The sequence below is a fragment of the Delphinus delphis genome, chromosome 11, assembly GCF_949987515.2.
Source record: "Delphinus delphis chromosome 11, mDelDel1.2, whole genome shotgun sequence".
NCBI lineage: Eukaryota > Metazoa > Chordata > Mammalia > Artiodactyla > Delphinidae > Delphinus > Delphinus delphis.
The window spans coordinates 82396427-82412745 of NC_082693.1; the positions used below are offsets into that span (position 1 = coordinate 82396427).

At 36.5% G+C, this 16319-nt stretch overlaps 1 protein-coding gene across 1 annotated transcript in view; it reads left to right on the forward strand.

Moving 5' to 3' along the window:
- Window positions 1-16319, forward strand: part of MYBPC1 (myosin binding protein C1) — a 95842-nt gene that overhangs the window by 37356 nt on the left and 42167 nt on the right. The window contains exons 7-13 of the mRNA XM_060025468.1: window positions 2477-2625; window positions 2962-3079; window positions 4576-4627; window positions 6892-6948; window positions 12429-12595; window positions 13540-13672; window positions 15417-15541. Of these exons, the coding sequence (XP_059881451.1) occupies window positions 2477-2625; window positions 2962-3079; window positions 4576-4627; window positions 6892-6948; window positions 12429-12595; window positions 13540-13672; window positions 15417-15541 (801 nt within the window). The remainder of the gene's footprint in view (window positions 1-2476; window positions 2626-2961; window positions 3080-4575; window positions 4628-6891; window positions 6949-12428; window positions 12596-13539; window positions 13673-15416; window positions 15542-16319) is intronic.

Here is a 16319-nt window from a genome sequence, read left to right on the forward strand (position 1 = left end):
ACATGGAAGCAACCTAAATGTCCATCGAGGGATGAATGGATGAAGAAGATATGGTACGTATATACAATGGAGTATTACTCAGCCATAAAAAGGAACGAAATTGAGTCATTTGTTGAGACATGGATGGATCTAGAGACTGTCATACAGAGTGAAATAAGTCAGAAGGAGAAAAACAAATATCATATATTAACGCATGTATGTGGAACCTAGAAAAATGGTACAGATGAACCAGTTTGCAGGGCAGAATTTGAGACACAAATGTAGAGAAAAAACGTATGGACACCAATGGGGAAAACTGTGGTGGGGTGGGGATGGTGGTGTACTGAATTAGGCGATTGGGATTGACATGTGTACACTGATGTGTGTAAAACTGATGACTAATTAGAACCTGCAGTATAAACAAACAAAAAACAACTAATACTGAACTCTCATTGGGTTATTTGTATTGAAATATGTTAATATAAATGCTTCAGACATTACATGAAATTTCTATAGATCTTATATGTTCTGATATAATGTTGTAAGTCATAATTATAGTTATTTTTTTTAAATATATATCTCAGAAATAACCAAAAAAAAAAAGACAGGAGTGTTTACATCAAAAAGATCAGTTTCATTTAGTCATATTCTTATGATTCCAGACTTGTCATTATCTTGCCTAATAAGAAGGATGGAAAAAATCTATGTGTGTATATATATATATTATATACATATATGTATACATATATATGTGTATTGTGTGTGTGTTTTCCAATTTTTTTATTTCATATTTTTCATATTTATGCATACCTTGAACATACTGTGGATTTGGTTCCAGACTACCACAGTAAAGCAAATATCATACTAAAACAAGTCCCAAGGATTTTTTGGTCTCCTAGTGCATACAAAAGTTATGCTTACACTATACTATAGTCTATTAAGTATGCAATAGTGTTGTGTCTAAAAAATAATGTACGTACCTTAATTAAAGATACTTTCTTGGTAAGAAATTCTGTTATCTGAGACCTTCAGTGAGTTGTAATCTTTTTGTAATAGTAACATCAAAGATCACTGATCACAGATCACCATAACAAATACAATAATAATGATAAAGTTTGAAATATTGCAGTAATCACCAGAATGTGACACAGAAACCTGAAGTGAACAAATACTGTTGGATAAAATGACACCAATAGACTTGCCTGATGCAGGGTTGCCACAGACCTTCAATTTGTAGACAAATGAAGTGATCGACAAGGGATTAATCTCCAAAATATATAAAGAGCTCATGCAGCTCAATATTTAAAAAACAAACAACCCAATCAAAAAAATGGGCAGAAGACCTAAATAGACATTTCTCCAAAGAAGACATACAGATGGCCAAGAAGCACATGAGAAGCTGCTCAACATCACTAATTATTAGAGAAATGCAAATCAAAAGTACAGTGAGGTATCACCTCACACCAGTAAGAATGGGCATCATCAGAAAACCTACAAACAACAAATGCTGGAGAGGGTGTGGAGAAAAGGGAACCCTCTTGCACTGTTGGTGGGAATGTAAATTGATACAGCCACTATGGAGAACAGTATGGAGGTTCCTTAGAAAACTAAAAATAGAATTAGCATATGACCCAGCAATCCCACTCCTGGGCATATACCCAGAGAAAACCATAATTCAAAAAGACACCTGCACCCCAATGTTCATTGTAGCACTATTTACCATAGCCAGGTCATGGAAGCAACCTAAATGCCCATTGAGAGACGAATGGATAAAGAAGATGTGGTACATATATACAATGGAATATTACTCAGCCATAAAAAGGAATGAAATTGGGTCATTTTTAGAGACGTGGATGGGCATAGAGACTCATACAGAGTGAAGTAAATCAGAAAGAGAAAAACAAGTATCGTATATTAATGCATATATGTGGAATTTAGAAAAATGGTACAGAAGAACTGGTTTGAAAGGCAGAAATAGAGACACAGATGTAGAGAGCAAACGTATGGACACCAAGGAGGGAAAGTGGAGGAGTGGTGGTGAGATGAATTGGGAGATGGGGATTGACATATATACACTAATATGTATAAAATAGATAACTAATAAGAATCTGCTGTATAAAAAATAAAATAAAATTCAGAAATTAAAGAAAAACTATCTTTGAAGTACAATAAAGCAAAGTGCAATACAATGAGGTATGCCTGTATATGTTATTTTATACATATTACTTTTGCTTGAATTCCAAACAAAAATTATTTCCACTGATTTCCCCATTGCTCTTTTTCTGCTCCATAAACCTCAAAAGCAGAAGCAGTTAGAGTATCCTAATAACTAGGGTACTCAAAAAAAAAAAATCAGGGCCCTTTAATTGTTCAATTCCAGCAGTGCCATTAACATCATAGGTTATGCAGTGTATTCCTGTCTAACTTCTTCCATCCAAGAGCAAAACAAATGACAATTTTAAAACCACAGTCTGAATTACTTGTGCTTTTTTCTTAGGTGGAAGTATCACCTTTATAGCCAAAGTCAAGGCCGAAGATCTTCTTAGAAAGCCCACTATCAAATGGTTCAAAGGGAAATGGATGGACCTGGCCAGCAAAGCTGGGAAGCACCTCCAGCTGAAGGAAACCTTCGAAAGGCACAGTCGGGTATGACCCTGACCTCCTGCCGCAGGGGCTCAGCCAGCTCATTCCTCTGTGTGCGTAAAAGGTCATTTTCGGTTCATCTTTGAGAGACTTCAGTCCCAGAACGTCTGCTGGAGTTCCCATTCCTAGTGTTTACACTCTAATGCGTTGCCCTGCTGTCCCCAGGGGCTTCGGAGCATTGCCTTGACCCCTCCCATACTGAGAACATTGTACCGGAATCCCCAGATACAGACACGTCTTTAAGCCAATGCTGAGGAACTGGGAAAATCACTGCAATGTGATGGCCTCTTTCTGTCGGCAAGGTAGGGCTGAAATATGTCCGGATACATTTCATTGCAGGTGTACACATTTGAGATGCAGATCATCCAGGCTAAAGAGAACTATGCCGGAAACTACAGATGCGAGGTCACCTATAAGGATAAGTTTGACAGCTGTTCCTTCGATCTTGAAGTACATGGTAAGACAGACTTCTAGTCTGGATAAGTTTAATTTTTTTATGTTTATGAGGTATGAGAGGATAGAGGAGAATAAGGCCATTTATTAGTATGAGATTTTGGAAATAAAATTTCCTTTAAAACTGTGTGTGTTTCTGATTGTGGTAGTCTCAGCAAGCCTGCTGAATTAAATTGTTATGAGACAATTTACAAACAGAATTTGGAGGAATGTATTGTAAATGTCCCTTATCCATGCTATCCATGCTATTTAATCTCTCAGATAAGGGCCAATGACTTTTTTTGCTGCTACTGAATGTACCTGTTTCGTTTGGTCCTCTTATTCCCACTCAGGTTTGGGATAAGTTAATATGGGATGAAGATGCCAGGGTACCCAGGTAGAAGGGAGGATTCCTCTCATAAGGACTGATGTCAGATGTGGAAGTTCTTCATCTATATGTTCTGTGTACTGCCAAGAGTGAATTTAATAGGAATAATTAAAGCTATATATGTACATAGGGGAAAAGACAATACTTCGATAAGTATACACAGGGAAAGTTGACTTGGCAGCAAACATCATAAACTTAAAATGAATCCAAAGTGTGATGTAGCTACAAAAGACAAAGCTGAGGTAATTTAAAACCAGAGCGTTACAAGTGTTATAGGATCTAGGTTTAGGAAGTGATACCACTCTCTGTAACACGCTACTTGTTCCACATTTGAAGTAATGCCTCTGGCCATGGGTACCATACCTCCACTGGGATCCCTCCTGGAGTAGGGTAACTGGGAGATTGAAGAATCCAGGAACTATGCCCCCATTCAGCTTGAATGTGTAGATGAAGGAGGCCAGGCATTTATGACCCATTGTAAATAGGGGAAGGGCTGTCACACAGAAGGAAAAGGCCATTATCCATGTCCTTGAGAAGTGTTTAGGCAGATTAGAATCAAAAGGTGGAAATTAAGAGAAGGTGAATTTTGTCTTCACATTAGCACAAGCTCTTTCCTTAAAGCTATAGAGAGGCACAACAGAAGGTTGTGAGGGTCCCAGTCTGAGAGTTGTCAAGCAGAGGCTGGGTGACCATGGGTGGTGGTGCTGTCGAGATTTCTGTAAGTGGGAATTTGGTCCTGACCACTGCTTCTTCAACCTGGCCAGGCATCTCTGAGAATCACCTGAGGGGCGTTTTCAGAATATTGATTTCTGGGAGCCCATCCCTGATCTGGTGAATCAAGATCTCCAGCAGGGAGATCAAGAAGCTGACATTTTTTAAGCTCCTTAGGTGACTCTAACGGGCATACAGGTGGAATGACAACTGGATACGGTAACTCCTAAAGTCCTTTCATTGATTCTGTGTGAGGGGGGATGAGGTGTGATGCCTCTGCAGCTCAGCCATTGGGAGGAGAACCATCCCCCCTTCATCTGGCATTCCTTCCATCTGAAGAATCCCCACAGCCTGGAAAGGAACTGAACACAAAACTGCCTTCTTAATGGGTATTTATTTTATTGTTTTCTTTCCTTTCAAAGAATCTACTGGGACTACTCCAAACATTGACATCAGATCTGCTTTCAAGAGAAGGTAACTTCAAAAGGGTAATCTAGGTAGCTTTTGTATAACATGAAAGTGGAAGACTTTCAAAACACACTTTCCCTTCCTCCACACTCAATATTCCAAGTGAGATCGACTCTTCACTGAAGTCAAACGTGCTAAATAGTCAAAAGTTAGTGTTCAAGAGAAGCTGTGGGTTTAATGTGCCAACTCGTGTAATATGCTGATCATTTTTTAGAATATTCTTGTTATAGGAAACTCCCATTGTATGGGTCTATGAGGCTTCTTCCTTAATTGCATTATTTTCTACCAAATGGCCCACAAAAATATATAACAATACACATCTCATATAGCATCAGTTAAGTGATATCAGAAAACTTACATTGCCTTTTATCTAGAAATCACGTATGGAGCAATTAAACCATGTGCCCAGAAAACTGCAATTAAGTAGCTACTTACTGAAGTTAGCACTATTTAAATGTGGAATTATCCTAAATGAAAGACCACTGAGTCTGCTGGAATAAAGAACATTGTAGAAAGGCAAAATATAGATACTTACTTGATTTATTTTGCAGCTGCCAAGGCTGAAACATCAGGGGGTCAAAGAAGAAAAATGAAAAGAATTTTCTAGCCTATGAGAAATGTGACTAGCCTTTTCCTGCCATTATTTTACGCTCTGTACTTAATTCTTCCAAAATACAAATTCATTCATGAGAGCAAATGTTTTGTTCTTAAGACTGAATCCACATAACAGTGTTGTTGAATAAGGAAAGTCATCTGAAACTAGCATAAAACAATGATCTAGTCTGTTAATAAAAGTCATAGTTCCCTCCTAAATTTTGAACAAATGAAAATTGTAATTACTTTTAAAAGATATTTAATACTTCCTGATCAGTCAATTGTATTTTTTTTTTTTTTTTTTTTTTTTTTTTTGCGGTACGCGGGCCTCTCACTGTTGTGGCCTCTCCCATGGCGGAGCACAGGCTCCGGACGCGCAGGCCCAGCGGCCATGGCTCATGGGCCCAGCCGCTCCGCGGCATGTGGGATCTTCCCCGACCAGGGCATGAACCCGTGTCCCCTGCATCGGCAGGTGGACTCTCAACCACTGCGCCACCAGGGAATCCCCAACTGTATTTTTTTATGTCATAACTTTCAAAATCTCTTACCTTCCCTTCACCCCACGTTCAGCAAATGCATAGATCTAAAACTACATTCATCCTATGTATAAGTCTATTTTAAGAGAGGAAGACGTAATCTACTAAGTTTTGGGCTTTGAGAGAATAGAGCTGTGTTTATGTCAAAAGGTCTTCTCCAAATACGTGCTATTAGAGAAATTTTGAAAACACATTATTTGAGCTCAATTCTTATAACTTACATGTTATACACACTGTTTTTAAACCCACAGACTCTTTTCTTAGAAACCATAACTAACATATGTAAAGAGCAGGAAACAAAATCTTCATTAAAAAATGAAACACGTAAGTAAATATGTAGTGCCGTTTAAATGTCAGCGCCATAGCTTCTATTATATTTAGAGTTTATATGAAATCATGAAGGTGGGTGCATGCCTAAATTAAGATGCATTTCTCTATAGGAAAGCACTTTTCAAAACTCCTAGTAAAGGGCTCAACAATTCCAAGACAATTTTTGGAAAATACGTTTTAAAAGGTATAAATATTAATAAGAAAATAAAAAGCTTATAATCCTTTCTCTTTAAAAGAGAAAGGAATGCATCTTTTAAAAAGCTCTGCACTATCTCCATTTTTGTTATTTTGGTATCACATTATCTGATTAATCTATTGATGGACACAAAGAGGTTACCTTTGAATATAAGTTTTGTACTTATATGTTTGACACTGGTACACTTCGTCCTCCAAGCCAATCTCTGTCTGACATGAATAACAGAGATCAGCAAAAGTCCTTTGCTTTTTACACAGGTATGTTTCCAGCACCCCCAACTTGCAAAAACAAAGTACTTTGTGTTGCTTGGCTTAAGTGCATTTGTGTTACTCTATTTTAACACAAATCCAAGCACTTTTATATATGCAATCTACAAAAATGTGCCTTCTGAAATCGTAGAGTAACACAAGCTCCTCATGTTCACTTTTCCACAAGTACATTCTCCAAAACTTAAAATGTCACTTGTGTGAAAAGAAAGTGTTTGTGTTGGTTTAGTCCTATGACTTGTGTGCTAGTACAAAATTGCATATACGTTATGTGTAGAGTGTTTGGGGGAAACTTGTGTATGTGTCTCAGCATTAAACCCGGATTTGCTTTTCTTTTGTTAATGACAGTGGAGAAGGTCAAGAGGATGCAGGGGAACTTGACTTTAGTGGTCTCCTGAAACGTAGGTGAGAATCCAGTGATGGAGTGAGGCGCTTTGGCCTGGAAATCTTTTAGATACCCACTCAGAGGAGTCAAGTTTAAAGTAGATGTTTTTCAAAGAATTTCTCATTTCTTAAAATGTGTTTTGTTTATGGAATACTATAACAGCGTTGACTAAGAAAGAGACAGAGAAACAACTGCATACTAATCTGTTAAAGATTTTAGCTGATGCTTTTACTTTCTTTTTAAATGTTTCATGAGTCTTCACATACTTTCTACGAAGGGGATGAGGAAATCTGAAAACTGAGACAGAGACTTAAATACCTGAATACTTTTTATTTCTCTCATGATTTCTATTATTTCAATCATGATTCCTTGTCACGATTGAATAAATAAAGGCTCCATCCTTCTGCTTTTGATATTTGACTGAAAAATCAATTTCAAAATTTTGGTAGAAGTCTTTTGGTGGAAGTCTCAGCAAGTATATATATATATATATATATATATGTATATATACTTTAACATAGTATTGGTGATTTACTATATTTCATCAAATCTAAGACACCATTCATGTTAATATATACCTGTATTTTATAAATCACTAAGCAATGAAAAAAATTGCTCCAAATTGTTTATTATGACATACTATTGACTGTAAGGTACATCCTTATTTCAGAGATGTTTAAAATGTCCAAAAATGTGCACTTTTAGACGAGATAAAATATAGTAGTAAAATGGAGATGTGCTTAGTATTATCACTCACACTCCCTTAACTTTGTACTCTCTGGCAATAAAATTTATAGATTTTCATTATGGATATTTAATATACAACCATTTTATAGAATTTCTGCCCATAAATATGCATATACATAATCATAAATATACTATATTATATATGTGTTATATATAAAGATATACATATCTAGATATTTACTGTAGCACAGAAGCAACAAAAAGAAAATGAGTTTTGCTGGGATTGTGTTTATCTACCAAACTTGTGAATAAACAGTAAAACTATAATTCTAAATTAATGATATATAATATTGATAACAGTTTTCATTTAGCATTTTAGATTCACTTTTTATTATTTTTACTGCTTTCTGTGGTTACTAAAAAATCGTAAGTATAGATAGAAATGCTTCAAAACAAATTACAAATAGTAATAAATGGGCTTGTGTTCATTCTCAGTTTAGTTGGATGACTTTATTCAAGTCCCTGTGAATGAAAAATTCACCCCCAGCTCTAAACATTTAGGTTGAGAACAGAAATATTAACAGGTGTCATTTATTAATAACCAAATGGATATTAGCCAATCAGTAGACTTTGGCAGTATCAAAAACATTTTTCCTTCTCTGGATACTTCAAATAATCATTAGTCTCAATAATATTTATTAATTCCCCAGATGTATTTAAAGCAATAGTATATGAAGTGACCTTAAGTGAGCCTCACTCTTCCTGTTCTACAGGTGAGAAACCAAAGACCAGAGATGTTGAGTGACTTACCCCAAGTCACACAGCTAGTTAGAGGAAGGGCAGGGACCTAAATCCAAGTTTCCCTTTTCTGAGTCAGCACATTTCCTGTGACTCCACATAAGAAACGCCACTCTGAATCTGCCTCAAAAGTTGGCGCCTCGGACATTTATAGCACAAATTGAAACTTTAGGAAGACAAGAGAGGTTTTTTGTTTTTTGGGTTTTTTTTTTTCCTGCATTTACTCAACCAGGAAAATACTAAATGCTCTTTGTGTAGAATATAATACTAGGTGATGTGAGGAAAAGAAATCCAGTGCCTTCTAGCATTTGGCACATAGAAAGAGATAGATACATATTTGTGGAAAGGAAAAGGTAGTGGTTAAAACATGGATTTGAGTCTCAACTCTCCCATTTACTAATTACTGTGCATGACTTTGGTCAAATTATATGTCCTCCCTGAGACTTGTTTTCCACATCTGTAAATGTGGAGAATAAAACTACTTAAGAGAATTATTGTGAGAATTAAGTCAAATGTAAAAGGCCTGGCTCGTACAGGTGTCAAATAAATATCCACTTCCCCCCAAAATGTGACATTTTCCCTTGAAGAATTTATATTCGTAAAGTGACAAAATACACATACACACACACACACGATCAATCATTAAAAATGTAATACAGTAGATTATTAGGTGCCAAGTCTGATTAAAAGGAAAAAGAAAGAAAAAAGAACAGACTAGTTCTACCAATAGTTTGCAGAGTAAAAGAAATCTCATTAATGATCAAAATGACTAAAGAAAAAAAAATTACTAGAAAAAAATGGGCAGTCAACATGTCTCCAGTTCTCATTTTCTTTACATCCCCTAATTATTATTTTGACTCATAATTAGATTGTTATCATAAGACTATATTCATTTAATATACTATATACTAGTCCACTGGTATAACTTTAGAAATCATTGTGTTTGCCTACTAATTTGTGAATTGCATGTGTTTTCATTGTGGTGATGACATGTGGTTACCATTTCTACTCCTCTGAGAGTCTGTGGCAAAATCCCTATGAGTATAAATATCATTACAACCAACATCTTTTTTTTTTTTTTTTTTTTTTTTTGCGGTGCGCGGACCTCTCATTGTTGTGGCCTCTCCCGTGGCGGAGCACAGGCTCCGGACGCGCAGGCTCAGCGGCAATGGCTCACGGGCCCAGCCGCTCCGCGGCATGTGGGATCTTCCCGGACCGGGGCACGAACCCGTGTCCCGTGCATCGGCAGGCAGACTCTCAACCACTGCGCCATCAGGGAAGCCCACAACCAACATCTTTATACAACAAAAGATCTCCCTGCCCTGAACAAAGTCAGCCTATTTCAAATAGACATTAGATAAATCACAGTCAGTCTTTTGGGCAGTATCTTGTTATGGGACTTGACCTATATAAATACTTAAAAGTTTATTCTACATAAAATTTCTATAACTGCTCTATATTTCACTAGGAGTGTCAAGTTATAGAAATTTCGATGTAGATGGAAGTACTGTAAATGTTATATAGGTCTATCCCCATGCTTGGAAAGGAATCAGTAGTGCCTATAGAAATTTGGCTTTTTCTTCCTACTGAAACTTAATGTAGCCATGCAGATAGGGTCACGTGCAGCCACCACAGTAAGTATAGATATGTTCTGAATGAGTAAAGGAGACGCTACAGATGGCAGCCTTGACCTCACGTTCCAGTACAAAATAATGAATCCATCTCCTTGCAATTTGGGATTCAGTGAAGTGATGGAGAGGAAAGGAAGAAGGAAGAGGCAAGAGGTCATTGGTGTTTATATTAGGATTAAGGTCGTAGTAGAGTGGGGTGTATTTTGGTGTTTTAATGAGAAAAAAATGGTGAGGATGATTGGTTTTATGAATCTACCAACAAAACTGACTCAAGAAACACACTGAAAATGATGATCTTTATTACTGGCTTCCTCATATAAACATTCACCTCATTCATCTAGGTACATCTCAGTGTTTTATTTGTGCCTCTTGTTATCTATTTTAATCTAGTTTGATATCTTTAAATCTTTTCATCAATGTCAGGAGGACCCTTGAAATGTGTATGTAATTCTTCTTGGTTGAGATACAAATTGAACACAATGTAGTATGGCTTAGTTTAACAATGTGGGGACTCAGGCTAGTGTGACAAAAATAGAGCAATAATAAACTGGATTAAGGAAAGACCCACAGAGAATATATACATATATACACACATACACATTTAAATTGCAATCCTCCAAGACTTCCTACAAAATATTTAAATGTTATATTTGAAATTTAGACTGCTTTCAGGCAGTGGTTATAGTAGATCAGGCAAATTATTACCAATATTTCAACTTCAGGACAATTTTCTTCAGCTTTTCAATTTCCCCATGTTAATAGAGGGTGTAATTACCATTTCAGTGAAATGAAGATAATAGTTGTGTCTTGAGTCTTTAAGAGGCATGTTTTCCTAATGGTGTTACTAGTCCTTCCCACAAAGGTTACTGATGGACCAATGACCTCTCACTTCCTTCCATTTCCCAGATTTGCCTCAGCATCCTCTACTGGGCAAAAGACTTACACAACAATGGAAATTAGATATGCAGAAGTCATCCTTGCCTAATGCCACCCTAAACTCTATGTTCATATTTATATTCTCCTCCCCTTCCCTATGATTACAACCCAGTCTTTCCTCAAGAAATTCTGAAGCGGGTTGTAATTAATTGGACAATGCAAACATATGCAACTCATTATTTGCTAACATGATAGCATGAATCTGTTTTCACAGTGATGTTTAAGATGTGTTGACCGGTTTTCCTGGAAAAATCATATCCAAACCAGCATTATTCACAGTAAGCAGTCACTATAACATTTCCAAATTAACCTTAGTTGATAAAAAGAGTCAACTAAGCTTAAACAAAATTAGGACTACTTAGCTAGTGAAGGAAATCAATTTGAATTATATTTTGCATTTATACTAAGTCTCTTTCCCTAAAAGTGTTTATTCCTGAGTTTTGTTTCATTTTTTGGTTTTAAAATACAGACAAGTGTATGTACTTTAAATCATATATATGTGTGTATATATATTAGTTATATATGTTCTTTATATGTTCTTCTGACAGTGATCAAAATTTAGAGTCATAATTTTGATAATTACACTAAGAAATTACTTTCGCCTTGTTCATGGAACGCTTAATGACTTGCTTTACAGTTTCACATTTATATTTTCATGATTCATACCCAACCTGCTTCCAAAAAAGTTCAAGACAATACTTTAAGATGAAATATGAGAGATTTCTGGATCTCATTCTCTTTTTCTACTCTGACAATTTAGAAAAAAATAGTTTTCTCTTAAAAAGAATATGTATACAGAAAAATCATATGAAAAACAACCAAACCAAAACCAAAACAAAAAACAAACGCTTAGTCACAGTTTCAAATGTTTTTTGTATTAAAAAACAGCAAAAATGGTTAATGTACACATTTACTTACATGGTAGGGAAAATACTATTTGCAAAATCCGAAGATTTGAAATGCTGGGTTTGTACCATCTCCACATAGAGCTAGGGTATGCACGCCAATGAAGGTAGAAAGAGAGCATTGTTCTTTCACAGACCAACACCTAAAATCTTCTAGTTCTTAATCCTTATTTCAATATCGATATCCTAGAGGAAAACATTTCTTTTAAGTTCCTTAAAATCTCACCTCCTATTTAGACTAGCAAGTTGAAAATAAGTAAACATATCTTAAGGATATTTCCTTGTATCCTCCTCTCCCCCTAATATTGTGTTTTTAACTAGGAAAACGAGAGCGTTAATATAAGTGCACGTATCTGATCTTTGACAATCTGGAAGTTTCCCTGAGACTTCAGGCAAAGTACACTTTCCCCTCGGCTTTAAGGACTCAGGGTTTAAACAGAGCTTGTAGCACTGACCCGAAAAATCGGTACCATACTCCGACCTTCCTTGTCTTTAAGGGCCAGTGGGCAGCTATTAAAATAGGCAATGGTTCTCCCCGGTTAGGGAGGTGAAACAGCAGGAGGAAGAACCTGAGATAGACGTGTGGGAGCTGCTGAAGAATGCGAAACCCAGCGAGTACGAGAAGATCGCCTTCCAGTACGGCATCACTGACCTGCGCGGGATGCTCAAGCGGCTCAAGCGCATGCGCAGAGTGGAGAAGAAGAGCGCAGGTGAGCACCCCTGGGGGAGATTAATCCTTCCTATTTCCTACTGGGTTTGGGGACGGACTAGTTGGGGTGGAATTTGCAGGGGTTACTCTTCTCTTGGTTAACTTGACTTCAGGTGAAGTAGTTTACTGCCCAGCACATCATAGGCTAAGCGGGTAGCAGACAGCTGCTGAAGGTTTAAGGTAACAGAAGGTGCATTACAGTGACACATACAATGTATTATATAATGGAATATTAAACATTCCCGCTGTTACTGGCAATTTCTCAGCGGCCCCTTTCTCCAGCCTCTGCATCTCTCCCTCACTCTCAAATTCGTGATGCTTATTTAGGCAGAGTAGATTCTATGTTTCTTTGTTTTACTGTTATATTATTCCACCCATTTGATGAGGCATGGGGAATTCACTTCTCACACCCGATATGGTTACCCAAGTGTTTAAACATGCCAATATTTGGGCAAGTTTCCACAGTACAAAAACTTTGACAAGCCTACTATTTCAGTCAGTCAAAGGCATTCCATTTAAGCTCACGAGTCATCGAAAGTATCTCATAAATTATATGATAAAAAACTGTGACATAGATGTACACAGATAATGCCAATGACCCTGATAATAATCATATTAGAATGAGCATGTTCTTCAAGTCCAAGTTTCATTTGGATACTTCGTATCATACATTCCCTGAAGAATGAAGATAATCATTTTTGAAGCCTCTTCAATAATTCTTATGTTTCTTCCAAAAGCATGTGGATTCTCTTTACATTTTTAAACCATCTTATGGTTTATAAATTGATTCAGACTCCTAAAATATAAGGGATAATTTGGAAGGTTCCTAATTCTTTCTTCTTCAGCCTCAATTTTTTATTTAGCTTTAGGTTCTCATACATATATTGACTATTCAAATTCATAGCATATGCATGTGAACATAGTTTTGCTTCTTCTCTCTTACAGCTTTTGCAAAAATTCTCGATCCTGCATATCAGGTTGATAAAGGAGGCAGGGTAAGATTTGCTGTGGAACTGGCGGATCCAAAGTTGGAGGTGAAATGGTATAAAAATGGTCAAGAAATTCGACCCAGTACAAAGTAAGTGGAATTTGCGAATAATCAGTGATAACTATACAAATCAAAGAGTAAATTGACTTAATTTTCTATGCCTAAAAGCACTTTTTAGTTATACCTGTATGATACAAAATCATATAGAGGGACAGCAAAAACTTTTCATGTACTTTGGAACCATCAAAATTATAGTACTATATAAATTAAACCCTGTTTTATGTTTTAATTCTATACAAACTATTTCAAGTGACTCCTAACCATGGATTTGTGTCACTGTAGGTTATATGTGATTACTTCAGAGCATTGCCAAACTTCTCCCAGTTCTTTTATAATCAAATTTTGAAAAAAATTGAAATCTATATTTGATATACCAGCTGGGAATCACACCTTATAATTAGATAACTTGTTTTTCCAGAGTAGCATCTAAAGCCTGTGTTTTATTGTTTTTTGGCCCTTTCCCAAATGAAGGAAACAGACTAATCCCTGATACCTGATGGTATCGCTAGTCTATTACGAAGCTACTTTACAGAGATCCTTCTCAGTCTGAGAGATTTTCAACTCCAATATATATTTTTTCACTTAACAGGAGCCACGTGCATATTTATAAAAGACTTTAATCCTGAATATCTGTCACTTCTGTGGTACAATTAGGTGGATTCCAATTTCTTAATGTGGTCATGCTCTCAGAGTGACTTTGTGATAATAATGTTTATGTCTGGTAAAAATCTCTTGAAAGCAGCCTGAATTTACCAAAAACATAATTTTTTTTTTTGTGGTACACGGGCCTCTCCCCGCTATGGCCTCTCCCATTGCGGAGCACAGGCTCTGGACGCGCAGGCTCAGCGGCCATGGCTTACGGGCCTAGCCGCTCCGCGGCATGTGGGATCTTCCCGGACTGGGGTACAAACCCGTGTCCCCTGCATCGGCAGGCGGACTCTCAACCACTGCGCCACCAGGGAAACCCCAAAAACATAATTTTACTTGGTTATCTTTATCTAGAAAAATGTTGCTTACTGTTTTGTTCTTGAAATCTTCAAGTTGAGAATTTCCCAAATGAGAACTTTTCTTTAGTTCTGTTATGATGCCCTGATATATCCATCCATAATCTAGGTCACAGATAATCAAATTTTGCAATCTCCTTAGATTTCAGGTTTTTGTTTCCAAACACTCAACTTCTTTCTTAGTAGATGATATCTATGATATGATAACACTAGTTCTTAAGCTCATTTAAGAGAATCACATTCTATAGAATTTACCATCTATGTTAATGATTAAGTTCATATTATTGCTTAAATTGTATAATCATTTATTCACCCAATAAAATCTGTCTCACTGGGCTAGCAAGGAGTGAAATCAATGAATCAATGAAAAAGATCGTCTCTGTCCCTCAATAAAGTAGATGAATTGCTCATTTTTTAAAATGTACAGAGTTAAAAATCTTAGCCAACCCTGTTTTCCAACAATTGGTTCATTGGCAAATATGTGAGTACTGATTTATATTTGAAATGAAAAACATACATGAAAGAAAATGACAAATTAAATATTATGTGTAAATATGCATATGCGTTACATTACATGTTATAAAGATAGTCATTGGTTTCATGTTTGATGTTTATTAAACTACGTAAGACATGGCTACATAAATTGCAGATCAAAATTACTATTTCTGACTTTCAAATATTACTGAATTATAAGCCAAATTTGCTGGCAATAAAGAAAAGAGTAAAATCAAGTTCACGGACTCTGTTTATCTTCCTTCTGTTTAAAACAGATACATCTTTGAACATAAAGGATGTGAAAGAATCATGTTTATCAATAACTGTGTGCTAACAGACGATTCAGAGTATTATGTGACAGCTGGTGATGAGAAATGCTCCACTGAGCTCTTTGTGAGAGGTAAAGTGAAATTTCTTACTGTAGCCATTAAGAGCCAGCAGCTCTCCTTCTCTCAGGGATAATCAAAATGGAAATGATGAAGTGAGCTTTTGAGCTCCAGAGCAGAGACGGCAGTACCTCTAGAGATGGTTTATCTTGGGTGTTAGATTGGCTCTGGATTAAAGCCTCTCTGTACTGCCAGTTATTGTGTATCCTAATTAATCGTCAGGTTCGTTGAAGACTAGAAAAGCCAAAGGGAGAAAAAACCTGAGTAAAAATGCCCTGTAGTTTTGGCTCAAGCAAGCAGTATTTTGCCATATAATTGTTCTCGTGATAACTTCTGCAACCCAATAAAGTCTACTGGAAAACCATTTCACACACTCAGCTGATCACAAATAGATTTCTCTTGGAACAGCTTCATTAGTAAAGGGCATCAGTCGTTGGCACTGAGATCGCTGAAGACCATCATTTACTAAGACATTGTGAAAGAGCTGGAGGGTGTCAGTGAAGCCATGAATCACTTATTTTCTTTATGAGGACCTATGATTAAGGCAGCTCTGTAATCTTGAACATCAACTGTACTTCAGTTCAAAAATTTTTTAAAAAGACAATTCTGCAATCTCTATCATCCGTCTAGAACCAGAAGTAGAGAATTTTAGTGTTATACGTTCTCCTTCCCCAGAAATGCCTACCATCTGGTATCTTATTTGCCAAAAGAAGGATATCTGATACAATGTGTCTGCTCTCTAAAACAATAATTTATTTGATTTGAAGAGTTCTTAGAAAATTGGAAAAACTA